Here is an 18,432-nt window from a genome sequence, read left to right on the forward strand (position 1 = left end):
GGAAGCTATAGCAAGAATGAATAATAGAGAGGGTAGAAGATATATATGCCCTATGTTTGGTGGCCCAATTTCACGAGAAATTGGGAAATGGAAGGGGGAGTAGTCATTAATGTGGCATTTCATGTCTGAGCAAAAATAATTTCTAGAATTCAATGAACTTTGGCTAAATAAGGGTCTAATTCAGAAAAAGAAAAAGAACTAAGGATGTCAGTGGGAGATAGGATAGAACAGTTTATTCAACAAATGTTAATTGAGGAAATATGTATTAAGTAGCCATCAATTTCAGGAAATTATTGTAGGAGGCAATGGAGATAAAAAGACTTTGAACTGAAGCAGACACCTCTCTCAAATAACAAATTATTCCTAGCGCATTTGTGATGAAAACAAAAGCACAACAAATAGTAGAATGAAACAAATATACCAGTAACTATTCTTAAAGCAAGCTGCTCTCATCAATGAAGATAGTGAAACCACAAATATTACCAGATGTACCATATGAGGAAGGAGGGGGGAGAGAGAAAAGACAGAGAGAAGAGACAAATAGACAGAGGCAGAGAGAGAGAGAGAGAGCTAGAGCGAGAGTGAGTTTATTTAGTGTTTACTATGTGCCAGGCACTGTGCTAATTAATGAAGATATGAATATAATAAAATAAAATATAATCAAATAAGATAGTTCCTGCCCTCAAGGAGCTTGTATTCTAGTGGGCAAGAATAGTACATAAAGGGTACCTGGAAAGTGGAGATATGTAAGAAATATTGTGAAAAACATCAACCATGCCATGAATAGCATATGGAAAGACCAAGAAGGTCTAAGGGAGTTGGGTAGATGCTCCATGGAAGATTTATAGGACAGGACTAAGAGTAACACTCCATGAGAAGTCATCCATAGGCTATATAACTCCTAGAGAATTATTCACACTGAGAAAAAAATATCCATTGAAACATAAATGTATTACTAACAATATAAGATTGATTAATAAAAATAATAAACTTTGAGAGCAGGCTGGTCATAGGTTCTAAAGTGTGATATAGCAGGCATGTTAGCATCTTGGAAATATGATTGATGTATTAAGATTGTATCCTATATATTCATTTACCAGACACATGGTCAGATCACTTAATGATCATTGTGTGGAAAGGGACAGTCCAAAGGACAAGAGCAAAAGAAGAGCAAATTCCTGGGCTGGGCATTGCCAGCCACAGTACCCTGGCTCAGACTACATTCCTTTACCAAGCACTGGTTGGATTAATCTCCTCCTCTTTGATTCCATCATTGTCAATTCAACCAATGTAAAAACCTATGTCATGTCATGTATTCATTAATCACCTCCCTCTTAACATTCCCAAAATCTCTAATAAAAGCTGCCTTTGCTCTCGCTCTTGCTCCTTGCACCTCTTAATCATGCTATGGCCTATAATGCTCCTCATGTCTGACTTATTCCTGTAACAGTTGCACCACATAGCTCCCATTAATTTCTTGGCCATCTGGCCCATGGGGGATATAGCGGAGTTATTGGCTCCACGCAGTTCTTCTTGCTTCTCATACTTGTAATTTCTCCACTTGCTTTCTTTTTCTAGAGAGGTAATTTAGGAGCTCACGACTCCCCACATGTTTTAACTTGCGGTCTCTGAGTCTTTATTCCTACGTCTCTCCCTCTAACTGTCTTGTATATTTTCCATCCATATTCCTCTAGCCCCCAGTCTCCTTCTCAGGTCACCACCCACAGATTCATTATATAGGAGCTATATAAAGGAAAAATATCTTCTTCTAAACAGGCATAAATTTTCAATAATTAAAGCTTGCTCATTGTGACACTCCCTAAATGACCAGGGGCTATTCATTTAAGTTCTCTCTGGGCTTAAGTTTCCTCACCTGCAAAATGAGAAGGTAAAACTAGATGGATCCTGAGGTCCCTCCCATCATTAGCATGTCCTCAGATGAGTTATGTTATCTGGCTCCTTATAAATTCTATGAATCACTTGTTTCCTTCTTGCATGTGTATATCCGTCACTGATACCAGGTTTGCTACAAGTAGGCCTTATTAAGTTAGTTTTATATTTCCATTGATGTTTCTACAAGCATCACCAGTCAAATAAAGACCTATATCCAGTCAAGATCTATAGTATTTGTTGTTTTTTTCCTACTAAATTGAAGCTTAGATTTCAAAATTTGAAATCTTATTGCTGTGGATTTTAAGGTAGGAGGTGAGTTATCCTCAACTTTTTATCTTTTTTCCAGGAAAAATTCTAATGCAATAGATGAAAAGTCTGGGTATCACAGGGGAAATTACAATAATCAAACCCAGATCTATAATGATACAGCCAAGAGGGAGCACATAAATGTCAGTAAAAATACAGCCAAGAATGTGTCCATTGGGAAACTCAGGACTTAAAATGTTGTTTCTGAAAGTGTGACCCTGAACTATCTGCCAACTTGTCTGGCACAAACATATTAAAAATCTAATGGTTATTTGATGGAATCCATAAAAACATAATTCATGCTTTGCAATCCAAAAATGTATATTGTGAGTATCAAATTTAAATACACATGTATGTATTTGTACATACATAAATACACGTATATGAATATAATGGGAAAATAAACTCTATCTCATGTCAAGCTGTTCACCAACTGCTAGAATCATCCAAGGATGATACTGATATGTTGTAAAAGAGGGAAATATAAGTGAAATTAGTCCAAAATTTTCTGTGAAAACTAGAAATTGCATGTTATTTCTTAAGAGGAAAAGGCAGCTAAGTAAACTTTAATTCTTAGGGGAAATAATTATGAGCAACTTGCTCAACTATAGTGTTTCAGCATGCTAAAGCATTTTACCAGGAAAAAGAAAAACTAATGACAAATAAGATTTTAAAATGAACTTACAATATAAGAAAAAAATAAAATCAACAAATCCCAGAAGATTTTCAGAATCCAAAAGGCAATTGCAAAGTCAATGAATCATGTGTAATGTCTTCTGTAAGTAATGGATGAAAAGAGAGCACATAAATGAAAAGATTTTTTTTTCTTTTTTCTATGGGTTAGAGGTTTTGGGAGAGGCAAAAAAGAAAATAAGAGCTTTACAAATTCAAAAAGGAACAGGGGCCACTAAACCATAAACAACCATATAGAAGGATCCTTTTAATGTCTCATATTAATTTAGCTATAAAATGTAAAGCAGTAACTAAGTGGCTCAGAGAATATTCAGGCTGGGACATGGAAGTTCCTGAGTTGTAATCTGGCCTCAGACACTTCCTAGCTGTGTGATCTTGGGCAAGTCACAGTTGTCTAGACCTTTATGCTCTTCAGTCTTAGAACTGATCCGAGAATCTAAGACAGAAGGTAAGGGTCTAAATTTTTTTTAAAGTAAGGTTATCTATGTTTTGCTGCATTTTTATTTATCAAATATTTTCCAATTGCATTTTGATCTGGTTTGGATATGTATTTGACATTTTTGTATTAGAATCCTTAGAATTAGATGTGTCATAACCATAAAAGTCTTACTCTGATGCTTCAGGGTGACAAGAAAGTTAGCTCTCTATGTCTATACAGTGGAGCAGAATCATTGTGATGTTTCATCAAACTGGAAAAACTCCAAGAATCATTCAGGCCCTAACTGTAATGTATGAAGGCTAGCTGTCTGAGACTTTCTCAAAGTCATGCTAATCTTAATTTTCATTCAGAGCTCTTCACTTCTCCCTTGACATTCTCTTTTCCCATGTGAAAATTTTGTGAATGTTTAGTCTACATCATCCTTTTCTATAAAAAAATCATTAGGGTAGTTCTCTGATCAGTTTGATGAGCTTACAAGGAGCAAGTCTTTCATTGGAGCTTTGTGTTTTCCTTTAGAGAATGTAGATAAACAGGAAAAGAAACAAGGAGAAGTGTCAGGAAAATCCAGAAAGATGGTAGCATCATATACATCAGGGAAGTACCTGATGATGAAGTTTTGAAAAAGGCTATCAGATCTGGCAATTAAGAGATCATTGCCAAAAATTATGTTGCAAAGGCCTGAGAAGAGGTAGATAGGAGGAGAGACTGTATTTACATATTTTGGAGATAGCAGATGTCTGGTTGTAAGAAAATGAAGGGCTTATTACATGATAAATTGAGTGGATGATGGGGTTAAATGAAGGGTTTTTTTTTAAGATGGGGAAAATGGCAAAAAGAATGAACTTGTAGATAGGAAAAGGTTGAAAATTAGAGATGGGGAGTCATTCAGTCAACAATCATTTTATTAAGTGATTTGCTATATGTTAGGCAATTCTCTAAGCCTGATGAATACAAATAAAAGCAGAAAGATAGTTCTTGGCCTTAAAGAACTTAAATTCTAACTAATGAAAACACTGAAAAGTGAGTTGAAATGACTGAGGAGAATATCCTAGGTAGGGAGGTATACAGAACAGGAAATCCAATGGAGGTGAGTCAGCAATGCAACCTGGAGATGGAGGAAAGTGTATTTGTCCTAGCTGTCCTTAAAAGAGAGATTCTGGAAGAAACCAGCCAATCATCAGGTGAGGTCTAAGAGGAGAGAACTTCCATGGTGAGAGAAGGGGCTTAGGGATGGAGTGAGCTTCCAGGGTAAAGATGTTTCTATGGCATGGCAGAGAAAGTCCTGTGGAGATGAATTAGCAGAGCATTATGGAGAGAGATGTCTATGGGGGCAATCTGTTGGAGCATAAGATGCAGGAGGAGTGAAGATATGTAGAAGAGTTGGCATTGAAGGGAGAAAGTTCATTTTTCATTAGAATAAAGGGGGAGAAGAAAGAGGTTGATCTCAAGGGATAGCAAATGACCTGTTTTCCTTGGTAACTTATGAGGCAAGAAAGAATTAGGTCCAGAATATTTGTGTTTTGGTTGATTCTTTCATCTTTTGATGGATACAATTAATGTTATAGCAAACCAAGAAAGTATTTGTTTTTAATCAGCAAGAGGGCTCCAAAAAATACTATTATTCATGCTTTCGTGATATGTGTCCTAAACATTTCACCTCTTCTTTTTCTTAGACATCAGATTTTCTGTTTAAGTCTATTCTTTTCTTCAGGAATGCTTAGAAAATGAAACTGGCCTAGAGAAGAAGTATCTCAATGTCAACATATGGCCTAAGGAAATGAAAGGGTAGAGCAGGGAATAGCCCAAATGGCCCAAGGCAACAAAACAGCAAAATAGAGGATCAATCTGATGCTAGTCCTACCTATTTCCTTATGGCCTGAAGTAACAAAAGGGCAGAATGGGGAACAGCCCAACACAGGAGACAACAGGAAAACCAAAGACAGGGGAAGTGGAATCCAACTGAAAAAACAAACACCCTGCTGTAAGACTCTTCATAAGAAGCCAACCAACAAAGACAGCCAGACCTACCTCAAGCATCAGAAAAGGCTAAACTGCAAACTTGTGCCAGTGCTTCCTTTACTCCAGGAGCAGAGCAAAAACTCAATAAATAGACAAGGTAATAAGGGGAAAAGAAAATAATGATTAGAAAAATGTTCAAAAAGCAAAGAAAAAGCTTAACCTTAGAAAGTTACTTTAGTGACAGGGAAGATCAAAATATAAACTCAAGAAGACTATGATGAAAAGCAAGCATATGAAGTCTCAAAAGGAAGTGAGGATCATGTCAGGTTTCAAAAGATCTCTAGGAAGAATTTGAAAAGAACTTGAAAAAATCAAATAATAAAAGAAATGTAGAAAGATTCATCAAATTAAGAAATAGAATGGGCCAAATGGAAATGGAGGCTAAAAAAGAACCATAGAATACTGTGGTGGGGCACAGCCAAGATGGCAGGGAAGGCACAGGGACCAATCTGATTTCTACCAAATTATCCTCCAAAAAAGAATGATGTAATGCCTCAAAACAAATTCTGGAGCAGCATAACTCACAAAAGGTGAAGGTAAAGTAATTTTTCAGGTCAAAATAACTTAGAAAGCTGGTATAGGATCTAGTGCAGTGGTTCTCAACCTTTCTAATGCCGTGACCCTGCAATACAGTTCTTCATGTTGCAGTGACCCCAAACCAAAAAATTATTTTGGTGGCTACCTCAAAACTATAATTTTGCTACAGTTATGATTTGGAATGTAAATACCTGATATGCATTATGTATTCTCATTGCTACAAATTGAGAGGTTGAGAACTGCTGATCTAGTGCATCAGGGTGGAAGTGAAGCGTAGCGTGCCAGGTTAGGCCCCACTGAGGCAACAGGTTTGGGGCATAGTTGAAGCATCAGCTAAAGCTTCCAAACCTCTCAACCCAAATAATTGCTCAAATGAAGATTACAGGGGTTTCTTTGCTGGCTCTGACTGCAAAACGCTTTGTTGCATTGCCAATAATAACTACGTCACAGCCCTGGAGTGTAGTCTCAGGGTAAGGAGGAATACTACATACACCAGAAATTGCACAGGAGAGTAAAGGATGATGGTCAAAGTTACAAGGGGTAAAAGAGTGCTTGGTGTTACTCAAAGCTCTCCATATATCATACCACTTTGGAAGAATAGAAAGCAGATAGATCACCAGTGCCAGTCCTGGAGGCAGTTACACAAAGAACCTGAATCTAGGAATACTGCTCCCTTCACCACAGTTAAAGAGCCCAATTTTACCATTTTTAAACTAAAAGAGAAGAAAAAGAGCAAATCATAGGAAAAAAAAGGAACAACAAAAATATTCATTTTGGTGACAGGGTAGACTTAAACTCAGAAGAAAATAAAGTCAAAACTACAATATCCAAAGCCTCCAAGAAAAATATTAATTACTCTCAACCCCAAAAGAATTAATGGATAAGCTCAAAAAGGATTGAAAAATCAAATAAGAGAGGTAGAAGAAAAATGGGAAAAGAAATGAGAATGATAAATGAAAATCGTGGAAAAAATTTGTATAGGAGACAAAAAATACTGAAGAAATTAATATCTTAAAAAAAAGAGTAGGTCAGTTGGCAAAAGAGGCATAAAAATTCAAAAGAAGAGAAAAACTTAAAAGAGCAGAATTGGAGAAAATGGGAAAAAACTATACAAAAATGTACTGAAGAGAAAATTTTCTTGAAAAATAGAACTGAACCTTTGGAAAAAGAAGTACAAAAAATTCAGTGAGGAAAAGAACTTCTTACAAAGTATAACTGGCTCAATGGAAAAGGAGCTGCAAAAGTTCACTCAAGAAATCATGTCTTAAAAATTATAATTGGGCATGTGGAAGCTAATGACTCCATGAGGCATCAAGAAACAATCAAAATCAAAAGAATTAAAAAAATAGAAGGAAATATGAAATATATCATAGGAAAAACAACTGACCTAGAAAATAAATCGAGGAGAGATAATTTAAGAATTATTGTACCATCTGAAAGGCATGATAAAAAAAGAGATTAGATATTATCTTTCAAGAAATCATGAAGGAAAACTGCCCTGATATTCTAAAATCAGAGGACAAAAGAGAAACTGAAAGAATCCACCAACCACCTCCTGAAAAAGATCCCCAAAGGATAACTCCCAGGAATATTATAGCTAAACTCTGAAACTCAGGATGAAAATAATGTAAGCAGTCAAAAATAAACAATTCAAATATCATGGAGCCATAGTTAGGATAACACAAGAGTTAGCTACTTCTACATAAAATGATCAGAGGGCTTGGAATATGATATTCCAGAGGGCAAAGGATCTAGGACCATATTGGGGAACCTATGGCATACATGCCAGAGGGGGCTGCTCCCTTCCCCTTCTCCATGCCTGAGGACATTTCTCACATCACTGCCCAGCAGTCCAGTAGGAGCCCTTCTTTCCTTCTCCTGTCTGGGATAAAGCTGGAGGCCTTGCATGCAGCATGAGGGTTGCATTTTGGGCACTCGGTCTCTAAAAGATTCATCATTACTGATCTAGAACTTCAACCAAGAATTACTTACTCAGCAAAACTGAGCATAATCCTTCAGGGGGGAAAATGGGTTATCAATGAAATAGAGGACTTTCAAGCATTCCTGATGAAAACATCAGAGGTGAATAGGAAATTTGATGCAAATGCAAAACTCAAGAGAATCATAAAAAGGTAACAGGAAAGAGAAATCAAAAGACATTTAATAAGGTTAAACTGTGTACATTCCTACCTGGAAAAATAATTCTTATAATGCCAAAGAACCTTGTCATCATTAGAATAGTCAGAAGTAGCATATATAGGCAGAGGGTGAGGGCATGAATTGAATAATATGGGATTATACAGATAATAAAATAAAATTAAGGCATGAAAAAGGAATGCATTGGGATGTGGAGGAAGGGAAAAATAGAATGGGGCAAATTATTTGATATGAAAGAACATTCACAGTGGAGGCCATGATGGGGGAGGTGGAGAGGAGAGCATGTGAACCTTAATCTCATCAGAATTGGCTCAATGAGGGAAGAACATACACAATCAATGGAGTACAGAAAGCTATCTTACCATACAAGAAACTAGGAAGGGAAAGGGAGAGGGGCTAATAGAAAAGAGGGCAAATTCGGGGAGGTGGGGATCAGAAACTAATCAGGACTAAGTAGGATAGAAAGTAATACACAATAATCATAATAGTGTAAAATATTTTATAAGTCTCTCTAATAAAGGCCTCTCAAATACATAGAAAAATGAATTGAATATATAAGAATACAAGTCATTTCCCAATTGATAAATTGTTAGGGGCTATGAACAAGTAGGTCTCAAAGTAATTAAGGCTTTCTATGGTAATGCAAAAAATGCTCTAAATCACTATTATTTAGAAAAATGCAAATTAAAATAATTCTGTGGTACCACCCTATATCTATCAGATTGGCTATTATGACAGAAAAGGAAAATGACAAAACTTGAAGGGAATATGGGAAAGCTGGGACATGAAGACATTGATGGGGGAGTTGTGAACTGATTGGATTATTCAGGAGAATAATTTGGACATAGGCCCAAAGGCCTATAAAACAGTATACCATTACTATGTTTATGTCCTAGAGATAAAAAAAAAAAAACACAACAAAAAGGGGAAGGACCTATATGTACAAAAATATTTAAAGCAGCTCTTTTTAGAGGGTCAAAGATTTGAAAAGAGAGCAGATACCCATCAACATAGTATATGACTGAAATGGAATATTATTGTGCTGTAAGAAATGAAAAGCAGGAGGTGCACAGAAAACCCTAGAAAGACTTAAATGAACTAAAACAGAGTGAAATAAGAAGAATGAGGAGAATATTGTACAGTGATAGGAATACTTTTCAATGAACAACTGTAAATAACAGCTATTATCATCAATGCAGTGATCCAATGCTTCCCCAAGGATTCATGCTAAAGAAGGTCATCTCCTTCCAGAGAAAAAGAACTGAATATGAATCCAAAGCAAAGCAAATATTTTTCACATTAATTTTTTTTCAATTTGAGTTTTCTTTCACAAAAGAATTGCTATAGAAATATATTTTACATGATTGCACATGTAAAATCTATATGAAAGTATTTATCATCTCAAAAGAGAGGGAAAGGAGGGGAGGAAAGAATTCAAGACTCAATATTCTTTGAAAAATGGAAACTATCTTTACATGTAACTGGAGAAAAATAAAATAAAATTTGAATGTTAAAAAAAAAACATTGAAGAAAACAGCTTCCTAAAGCTTAAAATAGGCCAAATAGAAATGCAAACACAAAAACTCAAGGGGAAAAAATACCAAAAATTTGGAGTTGAATAAATGGAAGCTAATGAATCCATAAAGCATTAGGAAACAATAAGACAAAAGCAAAAGAATGGAAAAAAAGAGAAGAGAATCTGAAATTCCTCCCCAGAAAACTAACTGATTAGGAAAATAGATCCAGGAGAGATGATCTAAGAATCATTGGAATACCTGAAAGGTCTAATCATAAAAAAAAAAGCACCATTGTTACACTCCTATTCTTTTCCTAACATTGGAAATAACAAAAGATCAATAGATTAATCAAACTCCTAGCTGGCTCCCCAGGCTATGAAGGGTTATATTTTTGGGGTAAGAGTTTGAACAAAAGTAAGGAGAGCAGTTTCTTAAACACAAAACACAGTTTATTATTAGGAAAATATGGGTAGGAAACAAAAGGAGGAAAGTGAGAGTAATCTTCTAATAGCTTATAACTATACCTAAGATCCCAATCCTAACTAAAAATGTTCTAGAAAACCCTAAATTAATCTGCCTTTGAGGACAGTGTCTTCTGTCAGAGCCAGGCTCTGGCTTAAATTTTCTACTCTGACTATCTAATAATATACTCAATATCTATCTACCTATATACCCAAGATAATCAATAATCAATAAGGCTGTTAAGGCCTTAAATCCATTTTTCTGACTCCTCACAGTCCCAGTGAGAGCAGGCCACACACTATTCTCTCCAGGAGACCCAGAGAACAACCTCCCAAAAAAACCAAACCCTCTCCAAGCCAGCCATAACTGACTCTCAGCTACACCCTTCTACCTGTCACTAACTGACAGTTTGCACAGTAGGGGCTGGGGAGGCTCTAACTCAGAAATCTTTTTACTCCCTTGCCTCTTAAATAGAAAAAGGGAGAAATTAAGAAAAACTCTCTTAACACACCTATCAAAGTGGCTAATAGGAACAAAATAAAAAATGATAAATGTTGGAGGGGATATGGGAAAATTAGGAAACTAATGCACTGTTGGTGGAACTGTGAATTGATATACTTATTCTGAAGAGCAATATGGAACTCTGCCCAAAGGGTTATAAAACTGTGAATACCCTTTGACCTAGTAATATCACTATTGAGTCTGTAACCCCAATAGATCAGAGATAGAAGAAAAAAACCTATTTGTACAAAAATATTTTTAGTGGCTCTTTTTTTAAATTTAATGACAAGTTGAAATGTGAGGGGATGCCCATCAATTGAGGAATGGCTCAACAAGTTGTGGTATATGGTTGAAATGGAAAACTATTGTGCCATAAGAAATGAAAACATATTAACATAAGAAATGATTGAGTTTAGAAAAACATGGAAAGACTTTTATGACCTATCATGCAAAGTGAAGTGAGCATAACCAGGAGAAGAATGTATACAATAATAGAAATATTACATCAGCAAAGCAAGGGTCCAAGATAACCCAAAGAAAATCATGATAAAAAAATGTTATCCACAGCTAAAGAAGGAACTGTTGGAATATGAATGAAAATCAAAGCATGCCATCTTTCGGTTTATTTCCTTCATGGTTTTTTTTTAATTGTATATGTGATATGCACCTTTAGTCATGTCATGGGGAATAAAGAAATATGTATTTTGCATGAAAGCATTGGTATAATCTATATATTATTTACTGCCTTGGGGAAAGGGAAGCGAGGGAGAGAATCTGAATTGCAAAGTGTCAGAAAACAATTGTTAAAAATGCTTCTACATTTAATTGAAAAAATAAAAATGAAAAAATGAATTAGCAAGGTCAGTGCCAATGGATCATATAATTATGTAGGAGGGGAGAGAGCATTGGGATACAATGTATAAGAGAACTAGTACAAAAGGATCTGAGAAACTAGTTGACAAGATGGAAAAGTGCTGTACCTGAGGTCAGGAAGACTCATCTTCCTGAGTTAAAATCTAACCTTAGACACTAAGTAGCTATGTGACCCTGGTCAAATCACTTAACCTTATTTGCTTCAATACCTTATCTGTATAATGACCTGAATAATAAAGTGGCAAACCACTCTAGTATCTTTGCCAAAAAAACAAAGACAAACCCAAATGGGGTCAGGAAGAGTTGGACATGACAGATGAATGAACAATAAAACAGGAAGGGACAAAGTTCTAAAGGGCTTTCAAATGTGAATGTCCTGGTGGGGGCTCATGAGCCATAGTTTTAGGAATGTGTATCTAGAATATCTTGAACCTGGAATACTCAGGTCTCTAATATGCAAGTGAAATTTGGGGCAGTGACTGAAAAGAATGTAATACAACAAAGACAAGGAATGTATTAATAACCAAAACAATAAAAATAACTTGCAATTATTGCACATTTAATGTTTACAAATCACTTTTTAAAATTTTCAATCCTGTGAGATAGGTAAAACATTTTAGTATCATCCTTTTGTAGATGAGACAGAGAGGGGGCCCAGTGGAGAGAGTTCTGGGCCTGGAGTCAGGAAGACCATAGTTTAAATTTCACCTGAGATACTTACTAGCTGTATGATCCTGGCCAAGTCACTTAATAACTCTGTCTCTATTTTCTCATCTGTAAAATGAGCTAGAGAGGGAAATGGCCAAGAAATCCCCAAATGGGGTCATGAAGAGTCAGACCTGACTGAAATGACTGAACAACAATTATCAATGAGTTGACTCGTGTTCAGGGAAGGTAGTGACAGGACTTGACAATGGTTATACAGTTAATAAATGTCAGAGCCTACACAACAAGTGTGTGCTTACAGCTGGATACATACTTAAGTCTTCTTCAGTTTGGGATAAGAATTTTAGGGAAAGGATGTGATCTACCCAAAGAAAGTCAAATCATAAAAATAGCATCTATGCCTTAAAGGCAAACTGAAATTAGGTTACTGCTTTAAAATTTTATTACTTTTAATTTATTATTATTATTTTTTTTTGTGATTTCATTGGTGTGGGTAGCAGACTAACAATTTGTTTGTAATTTGTGATCTCAGAAAGGTGCCTGAGGCACTGAGAGTTTAAGTGGTTTACTCATTTGTCATAAGGCCAAAATATGTTAGAGAATGGGTCTAAACCCACATCTTCCTAGCACTAAAGCTGACCTTTTATCTATTATATTACAATTCTCCCTTCAAACATATCAGAGTAATAGCTACATACCTTAGTTAATATTCTATTGTAAATAGGGCTTCAAATGAGGCAAAAAGTAGTTGACTGTCTTTTTTATTTTATCTCTCAACCACCTCATTTCTAAAAGAAAAGGCTGGTGTTATGCCTATTTACAGTCCTTCATTCAGACATACATTACAGTTCTTATCTAGAGATTCTAATTAAAATTTAAATTGTAAATGACTGACCACTGCTAAATACATTCAGTCCTTGAAGTAGAATGGGGGTGACACCTAATTCTTTTTATTTCACCAGACTTCATCTGAAAAGTTCTGGATTTTTGTTGATAACCAGGTCTAAATGAGTCAGCAGAGTGATATGGCAACCAAGAATGCTTGTGGTTTGCTGGTGAAATGTGGTCAAAGTTTTGGCAAATTCTATAGATCACTCTTCAAAGAAACTCCAAAATATTGTTTAAATCAAAAATTCCAACTATGATGTAAAAGTAATTAGTTTATCTTTTTCTCAAAGCCTTGAGATCACAATAAATATGGCAGTGATAATAATGGTGATCATATTGGGGTTGGGGCAGTATGGTGTATTGACATGAAGATCTTTGAGGAATGGAGGGGGCTATGATTTCAGTAGTCTCCTCCTTCTCACTGGGAATCCAATCAAACTTCATAGACTGGAAGTAATGGAGGCAAGATTATAGTGATTGGTTGAGATATGAACAAAGTAAGGTTTCGAATATACCAAGAAATCTTGATTTACTATTAGGTGGGGTCTCTGGTTTAGGCCAGAGGTGTCAAACACATGTTCTGTGGGGCTACCTCCCGAGAGTGGCCTGAATAAATGTGAAAAGTAATTGGGTACTATTTAACAATACAACATAGAAAATATTACATTTTAAAATGAAGTCAATATATAGTCCACAGGGATCTATGTTGTATGCTTTAGTGGCCTCCATTTATATCTGAGTTTGACACCACTGGTTTAGACTCTTCCCTGGTTTAGATCATCTCTGGGATTAGACCATCCCTAAAGGTCTTCAAAGAAAGCAATACATGCAATACACTATGTAAGTGCCTCTATCTTATTGGTCATTTGAAAATTGAACAGATTATAACATTTGGCTTCTATGGTTAATGATAAATTCATCTTTTCATGTCTTGATCTTGTCATGGAAATTAAGTATAATGACTATTTTGAAACTGTTGTCAATCAATGGAAAATGTCGATATTTAAATAATATCGGAGTACCTGTCACCCACTGAAAAATGGTTGTCACTAGTTCTTCTTTAAATTCATCATCAAATAGATGAGAAGAATCTGGAAATGCTTCCTGGAATATTGTATAGATGGCTTGTGACAAACAGTCAGGATAAAGCTATCAAAATATAAACAGAGTAACAATTATAAAAGGTAGGTTTATCTAGGCAATACATTATAGTGGTCTTTTTTTTTAACACTTACTCAAATTTCCCATTTGGGGGCAATTCAAAACTGACTTAAGCCTCCTCTGAAGGTGGGAAATATGGAAAAAAATATGTCACTTTGTTTACTTTTTTAAAAAATAAGTTCTTGGAATAATTTGGTATTAGGGAAGGGTAAAAGTAATGACCAAGAAAAGGATGGGTAATTGCTTAAGAATATAATTTAAATATGTTCATAGTCCTTCCTCCTTATTACCAGAGAGTTAAATTATCATATTTTATTGAAAAAGTTGAGACCAACCATTCAGCAAAATTTCTTTATTCTATCTTCCTCTTAATCTTGTGTTACTTAGATGCCTACTATCACCATTTCTTTCACTTCTGTTTTATATGAAGAGGTGACTTTTCCCTGTGCCAAATCAAATTTTTCTACATGTGCCTTTGATTCTATTCCATTGTCTTCTTCAGCATCTTGATCTTCTATCATCCATAATATCTAATTTATTTCCAGTTTGTCTTTGTCTATTGTTTGTTTCCATCCTATCTACAAACATGCTTACGTATTCTCCATCCTTAAAAATTTTTCACTTGATACATTCATCCCATCATTTTGTGGCTAAACTTCTTGAGCATCTATAATCAATACCTACATTGCCTTTCCATTCATTCTCTTCTTAACTTTGTATAGTCTGATTTTCTGACTTCATCATTCAACTGGAACTGCTCTCTCCAAAGTTATCAATATCTTAATCACCAAAATAATAGCCATACACACACACACATTTAATTTTCTGCATCCTTTAACACTGTCAACCACATTTCGCTCCTTGATACTCTCTTGGATTTCCTATTTTTGTGAATATATCTCAGCCTCCTTACTGAATCCCTGTTTAGATCAAGCATTCTAATTGTGGGTGTGCTCCTGGACTCTATTGCCAGCACTCTTCTTTTCTATCTTCATATTATTTTGTTAAGAGATCTTATTGGCTTCATGGATTCAATTATTTTTTATGCTTAGAATTCTCATTTTCAATATTTGTCCCCCATACCTAGAATTCTTCTTCTTCATCTTTACTGCCTAGGTTTACTGGTTCCTCCAAGTTTCAGCTAAAATTCCAACTTCTATAAGAAATTTTTTTCTAATCCTATTTAATGCTAAAGGCTTTCTTTTTATCTCCAATTTATCACATATATGTTGTCTACATACACACATATACTATATATGTGTATATAGTGTATCACTAACACATTAATAGTGGTAGTCTCTCGGTGACTGAGAATGACTATTGTCTTTGTGTGTTTTCATCTACGGTGTACCCTCATGTGGCTTTGGAGTCCAAAGGCTGAGGTGCAAAGTTTGAGGCACATGGGGCATGGGACGCCAGTTGTTACGGGAGGTGTGGTTGTGGCCTGGTGTCGGCGTTCACACACAGCGGCAAGACGTCGATGTCGCTCATCTTCAAAGGTGGCGGCATGGTTAATGTGGGTTCGCCAGCTGCTTCTGACAGAGGCAGAGAGTTCTAGTTGCTTTGGTGTAATGCCAGCCCACTTCAAGTCGGACTTTAGCTGATCCCTGAATCTTTTCTTTGGTCGGTCTTATTTCCTGAGTCCAGCTGACAGTTCACCATAGAATACCTGTCTTGGAATTCGCTGTGGGTCCATGCGGATGACATGTCCAGACCATCGTAGCTGGGTTTGGAGGACCATGACTTCGATGCTGGTGGAGTTGGCTCTGTCAAGGACTTCCCAGTTGGTGATTCGGTCCTGCCATCAGATCCTCATGATTGACCGGAGGGAGCATTGGTGGAATTGCTCCAGCTGTTTCATGTGCTTCCAGTACAGTGTCCATGTCTCGCAACCGTACAGGAGTGAGCTGAGGACCACTGCATTGTACACTTTGAGCTTCGTCGCAGTGCTTACATGCTGTGTTGGAGGACTTTGGAGCGCAGCTGCCCCAGTGCCTGGCTGGCCTTTTGGATCCTGGCATTGATCTCGAGGTCTAGGGACCCGTTGTTGGCGATAGTGCTGCCCAGGTATTTGAAAGTGTTGATGTTGGAAAGCTGCGTGCTTTCGATTGTAATGCATGGCTGGTTAGTTGGCCTCCCTGGTGCAGGCTGGAACAGCACCTCAGTTTTTCTGAGGCTGATAGTCAGGCCAAACAGTTTTGTTGCGGTCGAGAACCTGTCCACAATGGTTTGGAGATGATTTTCTTGGTGGGCCATGAGAGCACAGTCATCTGCAAAGAGAGCTTCCAGGATGAGTCTCTCTGTTGTCTTTGTTTTTGCAGTCAGGCTGCGAAGGTCGAATAGTGAGCCATCCAGTTGGTATTTGATGTAGATGCCCAGGTCTAGATCCATCACAGCATGTCGTAATACCTGGATGAAGAATAGGTTGAATAGCACCGGAGCAAGGACGCAGCCTTGTTTCATGCCATTGGAGATGTTGAAGCGATTGGAAGTCTCTCCACCAGATAGGACTTTCCCTGTCATGTCGACATGAAAGAGCTGGATTAGTTTGACGAATTTTGCTGGGCAACCGAGCTCGCTAAGGATCACCCACAATGCATCCCTGTTCACTGTGTTGAACACCTTCATCAGGTCTATGAAGACAATGTAGAGACTCAGGTTCTGCTCAAGGCATTTTTCCTGCATTTGCCTCACCGTGAAGACCATGTCGATGGTGCTGTGATCTGGTCGGAAGCCACATTGTGATTCAGACAGGTTCTTCTCTGAAACAGATAACAGGAGTCTGTTGAGTATAACACCAGCAAGGATCTTTCCAGCAGTGGAGAGTAGTGAGATGCCTCTGTAGTTGTCACAGGCTGCTCGTGCACCTTTGTTCTTGTATAGGGCTCCGATGGAGGCATCTCTGAGTTCTGGGGGCATGTCTTCCTCTTCTCATATGTTGGTCAGCACTATGTGGAATGCCTGGAGTGCCTTTCCATTTAAGGCCTTGTACACCTCAGTTTGGATCCCATCTTTACCTGGTGCCTTGCCTGCACTCATTTGTTTAATGGCTTTTTGGACTTCCTCTATTGAAGGAGGGAGTTGTTCAATGGTGCGGTTTTGGGGGATCTGGTCAAGGTCGACTGAAGAGGGTCGGTTGAAGAGCTGACTGAAGTGTTCTTTCCACCTGTTGCTGATGCCTTTTTTATCTTTTATGAGAGTGTCACCATCAGAGGATAGCAAGGGAGTGGTGGTGGGTTTTAATGGCCCATAGACAGTCTTGAGGGCACTGAAAAATTGTAGTTTTTTGTATCAGCAAAGCACTGAATTTCTTCTGCCTTTTTTTCCCATCATTGGTCTTGCATCTTCCTGATCTCACACTGTGCCATGACTTAGAGAAACTTGAATCTGTCCTTTTTAGGAGCAGAGTTTGGGTTATTTTGCCACTCCAGAAATGCTTTGTTCTTTTTGCTCAATAGGTCTTCAATAGCAGTGTTGTTCTTGTCGAACCAGTCCTGGTGGTTGCGTTGTTAGAAAGAAAATAGCAAACCACTCCAATATCTTTGTCAAGAAAACCCCCCAAAGGGATTATAAGGATGCAGATATGACTGAAAAACTACTAAAACGGCAAAAACCACACATTAAAAAATAGATGGTTAATAAATGCTTATTGACTGATTGACAGGGAGTCAGTATGATCTATTAGAATGATCAATGAACTGAGGATCAGAGGTCCTGGGTTTGTATCTCAACTCTAACACAAGTTGGATGACTTTAAGAAAGTTGTCTCATTTCTGTGGACTTCAGAATGTAAAAAATGAGGAGGTTGGAACAGATGATGGTGAAGGTTTAGTTCTAAATTTTTCCAAATCTATATATAGTGGTTATTAAAAATATTTTTCAACTGTCTGGAGCAACATACAAGCAAAATTAATTTAATGGATGTATTGACCTATTGTCTAGATATCAAAAGAGGACTGATAATCATTGTATTATGTCAATAATATTTTAGTCATCTCTAAAAGTTAATGTATCTTACTAGGCATCAAAATTATTAATGTTAATTACTGTATAAAAGAACCTTCAATATTTTCTAACAACAAAACCATCATAACTATTTATTTTTACTATTATAAAATTCTGTATTCATAAATGTATGAATATACATTATAAAATTCCATTTAAATCTATTATTATAAAAACAGCTACAAATTGGGTTGGGGACTGGATCTTTGATATCACTAGAAAAGGTAACTTCCTCTCAGTGTAGATCAGAACCTTCTCCACAACATATAACCTTAAAGAGATGGATAGACTATTGAGAAATTAAGGGTTTGTCAA

General features: G+C 36.7%; 1 protein-coding gene across 2 annotated transcripts in view; it reads right to left on the bottom strand.

Annotated features, from left to right (window-relative positions):
* FAM227B (family with sequence similarity 227 member B) overlaps positions 1 to 18,432 on the bottom strand; it is a 319,277-nt gene that overhangs the window by 209,243 nt on the left and 91,602 nt on the right. For both annotated transcript variants that reach the window (XM_056810170.1, XM_056810172.1), the window contains one exon: positions 13,974 to 14,100. In XM_056810170.1, coding sequence (XP_056666148.1) covers positions 13,974 to 14,100 — 127 coding nt within the window. The remainder of the gene's footprint in view (positions 1 to 13,973; positions 14,101 to 18,432) is intronic.

This window comes from Monodelphis domestica, chromosome 1 (genome assembly GCF_027887165.1).
Source record: "Monodelphis domestica isolate mMonDom1 chromosome 1, mMonDom1.pri, whole genome shotgun sequence".
Lineage (NCBI taxonomy): Eukaryota > Metazoa > Chordata > Mammalia > Didelphimorphia > Didelphidae > Monodelphis > Monodelphis domestica.